General features: G+C 31.3%; 2 protein-coding genes across 3 annotated transcripts in view; both read right to left on the minus strand.

Moving 5' to 3' along the window:
• The window catches only part of LOC114121897 (tight junction protein ZO-2), a 31,773-nt gene extending 24,602 nt beyond the window's left edge, over positions 1–7,171 (minus strand). Inside the window, exon 1 of one of the 2 annotated variants that reach the window (XM_050199178.1) lies at positions 6,955–7,171. In XM_050199178.1, the coding sequence (XP_050055135.1) occupies positions 6,955–7,098 (144 nt within the window). In that variant the 5' untranslated portion in view covers positions 7,099–7,171. Of the gene's footprint in view, positions 1–1,515; positions 2,048–6,954 lie in introns of those variants that run through there. The other variant, XM_027984394.2, reaches the window with a different exon arrangement.
• On the minus strand, positions 1,817–11,901 carry LOC126549589 (uncharacterized). Its single transcript, XM_050199179.1, has 3 exons — positions 10,135–11,901; positions 7,438–7,555; positions 1,817–3,297 (listed from the first exon to the last, which is right to left on the minus strand). The coding sequence occupies exons 1-3, from the start codon at positions 10,383–10,385 to the stop codon at positions 3,139–3,141; spliced, it is 528 nt and encodes a 175-aa protein (XP_050055136.1). The 5' UTR covers positions 10,386–11,901; the 3' UTR covers positions 1,817–3,138.
• Positions 11,902–12,669: the final 768 nt, after the last annotated feature.

Consider the following 12,669-nt stretch of genomic DNA (forward strand, 5'->3'; position numbering starts at 1 on the left):
CGAGTATATTACGCATACGATTAGGACGAATTCCAAGAAATTTGTCCTTACCACGCGTGAAATATTGTGTATATTATCCTCAAAAACGATCGATATATAAATCACGCTCGTACGAGTTCACCCTAACAACAAGTATAATAGGTAAGTTATAACACGACCCCAACCGACAGGGTCAATACATACACACGTAAATACAAAGGTATAATTCGTCCGAGAGCATTAGTACGCACACGGATTCGAGTGCCCCACGGTGAGTGAAGAATAATATAACACACAATGATATACGATGAAGTCTTCTTTATATATAGTATAAACCTGTTCGTATGTATTTTTTAGACGGGGTGTAATTAATTTACTACCCTCGGGCTATGGTCGGCCAACAACAGGTGTATAATATACGTGTTATCCAAACGTATATATTATTATGTGCTCGGACGGGGCGTTACTAGGACTCACTCGGATTTAAGATATCACCTAAACAATTAGGTCGTACATAACACCTATATACCTATATAACATCCAAAAGCACCTGTGCATATAATATTATAGTAGACATGAGTAGTATATTATCGACATTACTTCACTCGGCATTTGGATTCTATTACGAAAGGAATGAAATTCGGATATGTACGTGAATCACAGTTATATGTACGTCATATCGTTCTCCTACGCTCAATTATATCTAATAAATTATGGCACGTCGCACGAACAATAATGTACAACAGTTATATTATGAAACGATGTAATCATAATTTGATCGTTACAAGTAAAACCTAAGTACGTAAACATTCATCATTATTATTGGTTAACGAGGAAATTTAATAAGTTAGATAACGCCAATTAATTCAAATACAATAATCTAAAATCTATGTTGACACACGCACACATTTATAAGAAAACAATAGGATAAATTATAAAAATTGATATTGTTTATTCAATACTAATTGTTGGTGAATAAATATAATGTAAGCGATCCAAATGGCAAATAACTATATAATTATATAGTTTATAAAGGAAAATTTTTAAAAGAAAGATTCGATACTCTAACTACTTAACTATATTTAAAAACATGTTTTATAATAATTGTGGATAATAATAATAAATAAATAATATAATAAATAATAAGTGGAATTTGAATCCGCTTTTAAGAACTACAGAAATTCTGGGCAATAATCAGTTAAAAAAAAAAAAAAATCGATTTTAAAATATACCTATTCTATAGTTTAGAAGCTGAATCGAAAATCAATACAATCATTACAATCACGATTCACTAAACAGTCAGAATACAACGCCAAACAACAATTTGTATACATAGACTGTGCATACTTTTTAAGACAATAGACGAGCATTGGACTCAAGCATCCGCAACCATGACGAGAGACCAGAGGATGATCCTTGGAACAATATCCAGGCCATTTCATATCTACCTATATACATCACTATATTTCCCGGAAACACGAGTAAGGGAGACGATAATTATTACAACGAAGAAAACTCTGGGAGCGAGGTATATACCTGATCAGTGTGATTGGCGGGGGGCGGAAGCGGTTGTTGCTGATGCTGCTGGTGTTGCTGCTGCTGGTGTTGCTGTTGCTGATGTTGTTGATGAGGTGGTTGTAGTTGTTGTAGTTGCTGCTGCTGCTGCTGCTGTTGAGGCAACGGCGGCGACACGCGCTCCCCGTATTCCCTATGGTCCATATCCACGCTACAAGACGTCTCCGACCCGTTATAGCATCCTCGGGGGTCGAGGAACACACCGGACGCGCACAAACGCTCAATTTTGGATATAAAGACGGAACGGTTTTTATGTATGAAAATATGATACAAGTACGAAAACGACGGTTACGGTCGCGCACTATCAAACGACTGAGACGGACGAACTTGTCGTACAGATATAGTTGTAAACGCCGAAAGAGGCAGAGAGACGTAATCAGATAAAAAAAAAAAACAAAACGATAACGAAACGTAAACGCGGCGTATTCGTCGGTTTTTTTTGAATTTTTTAAACGCACGGTGGTGGTAACGGCGATAGCCGACGACCGATCCGGTGGCTGAACGGTTACGGAATGCGGCGCGTACAGCAACAGGTATGCGCGCACACGCACACGTTCACGGCGGGAACGCACGCACACACACACAACAGTGGTTACGACTTACGAGGAGGCTACGACGGCGGTGACTGCGTTTAAGTACCAACAGTACTGCGCGTGCGTGCGACGGTATCACGCTCGTTCGTAAACGTGTACGGTGTACCACACAATAATGAATAATGATATTATAAACTATATTATATTATCGTATTGTACGAAATCCGCTTTAGGCTATAATATTATTGAATTTTATGTACGAAAAATTATAATATCCACGTAAGAAATGAAATACGCAAACTGCGACGGGAAATCGAGTTTTGCTTGACGGTGTGTGCGTTTGTGGTGATTCGGGGAAAATGCCTCAACCACCATTATCATTCCAACCGATAAAGTGCGAATCGGATTCTTATTTTTAACAATTTTTGGGAGCGACACCGATTCTTGCGCTACGGATCAAACGGGTTTGAAGTTGAAAATTTCGATGGGTAATCTTCGATGGAAAAAATATATATTATTTTGATGTATCACTGTAAAGTGACAAAAAAAAAAAAAAGCGGCAGGTAAGTATACGTGCGTATCGTCAGATTTCCAACGGGGAAGGAAGAAAGCGACATGACGGGGAGACGTACACCGACCGTCGGGCGGGGGATGCGGCCGGAGTCAGTGACTGCGCGCCGCCGTTAACCCCCCCACTACCAGTTTTGAACGGGTGCGCGCGCGCTCTCGCCGGACAACGTGCGTACCACAGGGTCCGGTTCCGACGTGAAGGTTGTCTGCGTGAACATTCAAGGTCTTTCGCTATAGCTCGCTCCGCCCCACACCGTCCGGGGAGCGAGGAATGCAGTGCCGCGGCACCACTTTCCGGCCACGACGACGATGTTATATTATATTATAGGTACCTGCGCGGTGCACTTGCCTGCCTATTACTATACGACGAATGACGACAACGGTCCATTACGCGCTCGGACCGAACAAACATTAACGACGATCACGAAATAATAACAATAATAATGTGAGCGCCCGTCCTCTCCGACCCACCGACGGGGTATTACGTCAGTTTTTTATACAATATTATTACTATTACTGAACAGACTCTGGTCCTCTGGCTATCTCTGTTATTGTTGTTGTTCTTTTTCTTTTTTTGTCTATAATTTTTCTTCGGAATAGCGGTAGTATACTCATCGTAACAATTTTGTTTGTCTCCCTCCTATAGTTATCAATGAAAAACTTTTTGAAAACCGTATAAAGATAAAAACAAAATACAACAAAGATGCTGTGTACAAAAACAACGAACTAGTCGTTCGTTCCTCGATGAGTACCTATTATGATAATATATACCTACCTACAGTGTATATGCATATTTACGGACTACAGTGGTTAGGTTATAGAATAATGACAAGAGATTACGACTTAAAATTTAGGGATAATAGTAATAGTGTGTACATGCAGAACTATCCACATAATTTTATATTAAAATATACCTAAAAAATAAACTAATTGGTTTTGTCTAATCAAGAGTATATGGTATACGATTATACGAATAAGACAGAAACGACTAACTCGGCAGAGAAACTGAGTTTTGATCGGAAATCGTAATTATTATGGAACTGACACAGGGTTTATAGAAGTAATAATATGTGCCTATATATAACTCTTCGAATACGCATTCAAACACGATTTATATCAAGGAAAACCTGGAAAACTACATTACTCGCCATAAAAGTCAGGCAACGGGACGTACAACGTCATACTTCAGTTCAGCGCAATGCTGTAAATAACATGTCTAATGTATATTTTTAACTATACAGATGAGTTCTAAGTTCTTATGAATTTGATTAAATATTATAATATACTTAAGTACACATATTGAATCACATGATACTTGATAGATGAATGACATAATTTTTTACACCTCTGTCCTTGCAAGGTTACGATGTAGGTAAATCATTTCCTTTTTTTTTTGTAAGGGTCATACTTGAACTCTAGGTGATCGGCTTTGTAAATTATTCCCGGAATCGAATTTTACTACATATTTTACCAGCCTATGACGTCCATTCTGGAAGGGTTCGACAAACCTAATTCGGCTACTGAATAAATAAGAGCAATCATGTGGTACGAAATTCATGAATGTAGGCTGTTAATGGGTATATATAGTATACACTATACCAGTAAAGTACTATACGTATAAAAATCTATTAACATTATATATTACCACCCTCTATATAAAAAACAAAAAATAAAATTTTATATAATACGAATATCAAACACCAACGTTTTTCGATGTAACATTATATTTTTTTGTTTATGATATATATTGCATGATACGAGTATTGATTTCACTCGTTATAGACACTACGTTTTTCGACTGGAAAAATCAACTTGATTATGCCATTATTTACGGGTGTTGGATAAAAGAAAAGTACACGCTAGATCATATTATATGATGTCGTTGCGAGAGACCGGAGTGGTAACTATAGTGGTGTACGCTGGTAACCGAGGTTCATAAACGTTTATAATGAAAAAAAAATAGCAAAAGCATTATACATATTATATGTTATTCTGCAATTTATACCCTAAACGAATTTGAGACTTGCATTATTTTTTTCATCTACTCATTTCACGAACAAGTCGTCACAGTTATTATGCGTAAGACATAAGTTGTACTATAATTATTATATTTATAAGTTGAATATATATACAATATAAAAGTCTAAAACATATTAAAGTACTCGAGTTATTATCTGAAGTATAAATGTGCATCATGTGCAATAATTTATTTACTTTTTAAGCAGAATAAAAATAAAAAATTACATAAATTCTATTTAATATCAACGAAAACATTGCAAGTGAGTGCTAGCAGCATTGGCAATGGATTATACATTTTAAACCGCTTTTAAAGCAGTATATATAAACCGGTTACTCGCTACTTTTTCACATATACAAAATAAAAATAACATTTTAAACGTTAAAACTGTTAGTATGATGGTTCTATATATTATTTAAATTTTTAGCGATTACTAAGAAATTAATTTGAACGACAAATTAAAAACATATGATTTACAAGTAACAATAGAAGATAATATATTGTTTTAATGCATTTTAGACGACAAATCAATAACCATCAAATCTATACTGTTTGCTATTCTGGAATTCATTTCAAACACTTTCAATCCTGTTACCATTAACTAAATCAATTAACACGCGCATAATCAAAAAGTTACAATTATTCCAAAATTAATTGCAAGTTTAATAGTTATATTTATGATACAAATTCTAATATACGTACATAAACAATTATGATTACAGTAAAATAATTGAATTTTTCAAAAAATATATATTCAAAAATAATAATATTAAGATTTTGTATAGAAAATCAATAAAAATCATAATAAATAGTAGCAACTACCAACTATTATTTTATTTTAGTCCTGGTACAAGTGTTAAGCGTGTGTAGGTATGTGTTATGAGGGTGCGTAATTTAATACAAACAATATTTTTGGTCCACAAGCATCCTTGATCGGTATTATTTATGTAAAATGTTATTATAAGAATACTATAATGCGACTGATAATAATATAATATTTTCGATTCTCTGTCGTAAATAAATAGTATTATGTAATCGATATAAATTATTTTTATACAATTAGAATAAACGCCTGGAAACATGCGACATATACTGCATCGGTGTATACAGTATTGTGTATACGAATAATAATCGGGCGTAAGTGTTTTTACTTTTGTAGTATAAAAGACAATAAAAAGTGAAGTTTAAAAACAATATATTTTTATACTTAGAAGGTACCTTAATACCTAATAATACTCTAATTTCAAGCTTTAACCTTAGAAATCTAAGATCCACCGTCAATTTTACATTGAGATTTAGTTAAAAAATTAGATTTATTACCCTTTTTTTTTGTATATTTTAAACTAATATACATCACGCATAATTTGAATTTGTATACAAAAGTTTATTTTGTCAATACAATATAAATTTCACTATTTAAATAACATTCTATATACACTTTTGTAGGATTACTACGCCACCATAATTATATTTTATTTGTGCATACCTACACTATATACACCATAAACCATAATGGATACCAATATTAAAATGTTTATTCAAATTTTCTGGATCACATGAAACCTAACCTAACCTATTATATATATAATATAATCAGTTGTCTAATAAGTTTATTTTAAGAACCATAGCATAGAGGTATAGTCAGTAGGTATTGTAAGATAAGATAGTGGTGTAAATGGGCAATATTCTTAGGGGCCATAGTTCCTCAATATTTTTAAAAGTATAATTCAACTTTTTAGGAAAAATCAAGAAAGATGTATTGAGCAGGTTCATACACACATATAGTTAATCACATGAATATTGTTTAAGGGCTTTTTAAGATTTGGGAGACATTTATTTTTAAATTGAAACTATTTTTGACAATTTATAGAATTTAAATTAATATAATTTATAGGTAGGTATAAACTATATTTATAATTTAATTATATTCAATATATTCTAAGCGTTTTGAAACCAAATCACTGAAATCAATTATGAAAATGAAAAACACATAAGTTGTTAAATCGGTTAGGTTCATGTTAGCATTTCCAGAATATTAAAATCACGTATTGGCTTAGAATATTAAACGAAGTAATAGGTATATTCCATCAAAATTTGATTAAAAAATCATAAAATATTAAATCGTTTTAAAAAATAAGTGATACGGATAATATTTACAAAAAAATAGATAATCAGTCTTACAAAACATTTGTTAAATGTGTATGAGAAAAAGTAATTTAGGTTTTTATAAAGCATTACACATTAGTAATATATATCAAAATCAAATAAAACAAAACTGACCTTTTTACGCCTATGCCTTCTACTAGACGATGACACAGAGTCTCTTCTACTTCGCTTTCGACTAGACGAACACACAGACGGGGATGGAACATAATTTAAAGGCTGACTCGTGCTTGGCCACATGAGTTTTTTAAATAACCCCATTACGAATTTGTATTTAATTATATTTACGAATCACAGACAATAACCATTTCAACAAGACTCAAGGAATACTGAACAAACGTATACAAAACTTAATGTGAATTGCAACACTAGTCTGGTCAGACTAAATTTACGAAGCCCCTTATGAAAATGATATGCACTAACTAATAACATGTCATTTTATTCCCTCGGGTACAATGACATAACTGAGAGGCGTATTCGCTATACAACAGACAGCTATCAATCCAATTAGGTTAATGTTACATTACACGCGCAAAATGTCAAAACAGCCATGCGATAACGTCATTTACATATTATATGGACATGTGGCAAAGTACTTACTATTTCCTCCACAGGCTCTTCGAACATTTCTGACCCTTCCTCGTGTTCCCCGTCGGGCCGTTGCTGGCATTCCGTGAATGATGGAGGCGGCGTTGACGACCGACTAGAACTTTTACTCCTATAAGAAATATTACAAAATTATTTAAAAGTATTATATACAATTATATTACATTCTACCATAATACAAAACAAACTATTTCCTTCAAGATATAATTCTACAGCAATTCGTAAAATCATTATAAAGAAATAATATGAACTAAGATGGTTATAACTCATAAGAAAAAATAAGCTTATAATAATAATAATATTATACTAAAATATACTTTTAATTAAATATTTATATTATACATATACCTACTGTTAATTCAGTGTTTCCCAACCTTTTTACCCCATACACCCAAACACGATTCATTTTAAAATAAATTGATGAGCTTTCTTTTTTGGTTATAGCTTATTAGCTTATAGGTTAACCTAACTATTGTAACTTGTAAAATGATTAAAACGAACAAATAAATATATATAAGTTTTTTTTTAATTAAATACTTATATTGTTCAGCGGTAGATTTATTTGTGTTAAATGATTTAACTTTATCTCTGTTTAAAATAAAATTAATGAGACGACAGCATATAATTATAATATATAATATGTATTCTTCAATATTTTATTACCTTTATTTGTTTTACTATATTCGATGTTTTGTGTGTAACTAAATAATTAAAATTACGAATAATTTAATTACTAATGTACCTAATTATTTTTATTTTTAACAGCATAACACGCATATTTTGTTTGAGCGGGAAAATATAATATTAGATACAACATACTTATAACAACGAACACAAATTAGAGAATTTATTAGTATAATTATGTATAATAAATACGCATCTGCTACAGATTACAAAATTCATACAATTTATTAGTCTATAGTCAGTCTATAGTCACAGTCTTGACAAGTGTTCACTGACTCACTGTTCAATCTCTAATGATTTTTTTTGTATAACTATACATTTTTTTTAACCAAACACTGTTAGTTAAATTTTTTTGTTTGAATACTTGGCTGACATAATATAATGTGGGAAAATGTTGCCCAATTAATTTAAATAAAAATTATTTTTAAAAATTAAACATTTTTTACACTTAAAATAAAACACATAATGGGTATAATATATAATTATTACGTCTATAATCTATATATACATATAGATATGCTTTTACGACATCGTAATGTGGAAACTTTTTTTATCTGAACTAACTCTTCTTGTTTTAAAAAAAAAATATATAGGTAATACAGAGTACTGATTGAAGTTTTAATGATTAAAAAAAGCTGAATATGGAAATTATATAGATATACCTAAACGTAATAAAACAATTTCAACATAATTTTAGTATTTTGTACCCTACTTAGTTTATTTCAAGTTTTACCTATAACATCACAATCGCGCAAAATGTTATCATCAAATAAATATGACAGCTAGATTACCTCATTTGCTGAACAAACATGCAATGAGTATACAACGATAAACAAAAAAGGATGAGGTCAACTGTAGCTAAAATAATGAATGTCTTAACAAATATTTTTATTGGAGTATAACACACTACATATTTTATTGTTCCCATTATTTTTTGTTTCTTAAACTATTGAAGTACAAGTATAGGAAATTGTTTAATTTCTTAAGCTGAAGTTAAACGAAAATTCTCAATGAATATGAAAAAATGTATGTTTTAGCCTTAAACCTTATCAAAATAATTAAACTGAAGACAAAGTTTATACTTAAAGCTCATATCATGGACACAAAACGTTTATTTAATATAATATAAATCATATGTGAAATTGATGAAACTTCTACCTCATCGTTGGACGTAAGTAATTAAAATAAGGTATCTAAATAGGTTTATAAGCTGTAGATCGTCTGATAACTGCAGTAATAAATATAAAATAATAAAGAGAAATAATTAAAAAAATAATAATTATATTAAATATATAAAATATATATTATTAATAGATAAAATTATCAGCACCCAGTGGATATGGTGGTAGTGCATTGTTTATATATCATTATAATCGTAATATAATAGGTATAATGTATAATATATAATATACATTAATCTAAGTTAGCCCAAACAAATAAATCAACGATAAAAAACAGAATTATTTTTAAATAGATTTTAGTTTACTCGAATATTTATAAATATTAACAGAGTTATATTATCAATATATATTATTTTGTTTATTTATTTATTTTATTATCATCATATTAAATAATTTATAATTATAAATTGAAAAAAATGACTATACAATTCTACAGTATATTTAGAAATAAATAGGAATAGAAAAAAAAGTAATAAATAATTAATAAGATAGGTTATCCGTCAAAAGGAATAAACGAACAAGCCATTAAAACTGCGTGTCATGTGTAAGTTACAATAAGTACATATATATTATACACAAGACAACGTAGGTTGTACCCGAGCTTTGGCGTCTACGATTACTATACATGACCAACGGAAATGCCTTATACGCCCCCTCCCTTCCACCTACAGTGGTGATACTTTTTATTACTACTGTATAAAATACTAGCCATCGATGACCGGCCCTGCAAAATATTGCACTATATATATATATATATAGTAGTGCGCAGGACTGATGCAGATAGGCCAGGTATGGACTTTTGTCTTATATACACTTATACGCTTACTTCGGGCATTCTAGCAAGTGACACGCGCACATTTTCCGATAGATTAACAGCGCCGTCGCGCAGTCCGGCGCCGCCAACAACTGTCTGGGAGCAACGGAAGTTGTCGCATCCACGACGCTGGAGCACCGTTGTGGTTTCCTTGTCCTGCTGCGAACTGGGATAGACCCATGATGGTAGTCGACAGTGCTATATTTCCACGAAAACGACGGCGACACGGATCGCCTCTTGTCGCGATTGTGCGCGAACGACATGATAACGCGAGTGAAACACAACGTGATCGATGCGGTAATAAAATATTAAGAATATAACCGTTTTATTGGATCGTATGTTTTATGTTCAATTATTCAATTCATCGCGGGTTATAGATCATATTTTCTTCTCACCCGACGGACTTTAATTGATTGACCAACCGTCTGAGCCGGACTCACCGCGCATGTGAAAGAATTCGATCGTTTTCATATTATTATATTAATATGAAGTATATTATATGCAAGCGGAAACGATGACAATGACAATATTCAGAAATAATAATGATATTACGCAATCGGAGGGCGCACAATAAATTATAAATCGCGACGCAGTTTTCGGGACCACGCGTGCTGTTACGCGAGTCGAGTCGTAGTTATCCGATGGGTTTATAGCAAATGTAAGCCGACGTAGGCTGAGTAATACTGTGGTTGATATTATAGTAGTGCAAGCAATCGACTCGATAAAATACATGTATACATTATTATTAAGACGCGACACTGTTGAGTAAATATTTACGCCGTTGGATTGGTTTTTTTTTAAGTGTTTTATCTATTACCTTCAAGCTGAATAATAATCTTAAAAATAAACTTTAGACAGTCAAAAGTCAAATAATAATATAACAATAAAAATCAAATTATAGTATAAACGATGTATGTTATAACGATATGATGGAATAATTTAATAATATAGCACTCAACTATGCGACACTGTGAAACGCAGTTTTGCGTGTAAACCGAATGAACAGGGACGCGAGACTGTCAAATATATAGCGTTTATTAATAGTCGTTCCAGCGAGAGCGTCTCCAGGATCTTGGCCGGGTTGCCAAACGGATGCGAACAAGCAGAATAAAAAGAACAATGGATCTTTTGTGGACGTAAAAAAACACACATTGACATATGATTAAAATGTAGTAAATATGTACTGAACGAGAAGATGACGACAAATCTGTTTGACTTCGACCCTTGACCAACATCAAATATCAAATACCTAACATTCTGAACCGTTTGGAATGTAGATTATTACTACCTACTTCATTCACTTTCAGCTACAAACAGAACATAAACATAATTCTTGACTGTCAAACCAACATTATAATTTATAATACGTTACAGAATCGTATATGCAAAAAAAAAAATATTAACTATTAAATGGTTATTTACATTAGCTAGAAAATTCATATTTTATTCTTAATTGGTAATCTGTAATACCAAAATAATAACAGATACATTATTGTAATGTATAAAAAAAATTTGTAAATGTACCCAAAGGTCGTCTTTACAAATGTCCAGTTAAGTTTCCGCTAACGCTAATACCCACGAATAATAAAATTCGCTAACCACCGGTTAAGCGTTAATGAACACTTAACCGGACATTATAAGATCGGCCCAAAATTTAATTAATTTGCGATAAAAAATAATATAATACAAACATTTTGGATGTTGATAGACACAAATAGTATTTTAAATTAGGGGAGGGGGAATCAGATGACTGAATTTTTACGAAGCTTTTCTGATATTATAAAATCCTAAAAAATGGTCTCGCTAATATCAAATGAAAAACTATTAAAAATTATACAATAATTCTTTCACACATATTTTATTCAATGTCCCTACCTTTATTTATGCCTATGTGGATGTAAGTAGAGAATTCAGAAAATAAATATCAAGCAAATTAATCATGAGTTTTAGTTTTTATACATATGTAAAATTTGTATAGAAGTTGATTTTTTATATCATTCTCACAAATGTGTTAAGATAAAAATAAATTGTCATTAAGTTTTTGTTTCAAATAACTAACCAAATTTATTGCAAGTCATTGAACATGTTGAATTTAAAAAAAAATGATTTTCATTCAAAATCGCACAATGTATCAAAATATAGTTCTATTGAATTTAATAATAAAAGTAAAACGAAATATTAATACAATTATATTAATTAATATTTTTCCATAGTAACACGTTAAAAATATGTTGATATAATATTTTTTAAAACCAAATATTGTTTATAATGCTGCTACACCACTGGGTATATACTATATACGTACCACAAGTAAATATAAATTTATCTTTGAGCTCTCTGTTCACATTAAGAAAACCTTAGGTATATATTATATAATAATTATATAATATAAATACTTATATTTCTTTTTAGTTTTTAAAAGTTACCAATACTGATTAAATTTTTATTATAAACAATACATTAATACTAATGGTTTAAATATTGAAAAAAGTGAATGTATGACACAACATTAATCCTTCCTTACTAAATATTTTAATTTTTCTGATT

The sequence above is a fragment of the Aphis gossypii genome, chromosome 2, assembly GCF_020184175.1.
Source record: "Aphis gossypii isolate Hap1 chromosome 2, ASM2018417v2, whole genome shotgun sequence".
Classification (NCBI taxonomy): domain Eukaryota; kingdom Metazoa; phylum Arthropoda; class Insecta; order Hemiptera; family Aphididae; genus Aphis; species Aphis gossypii.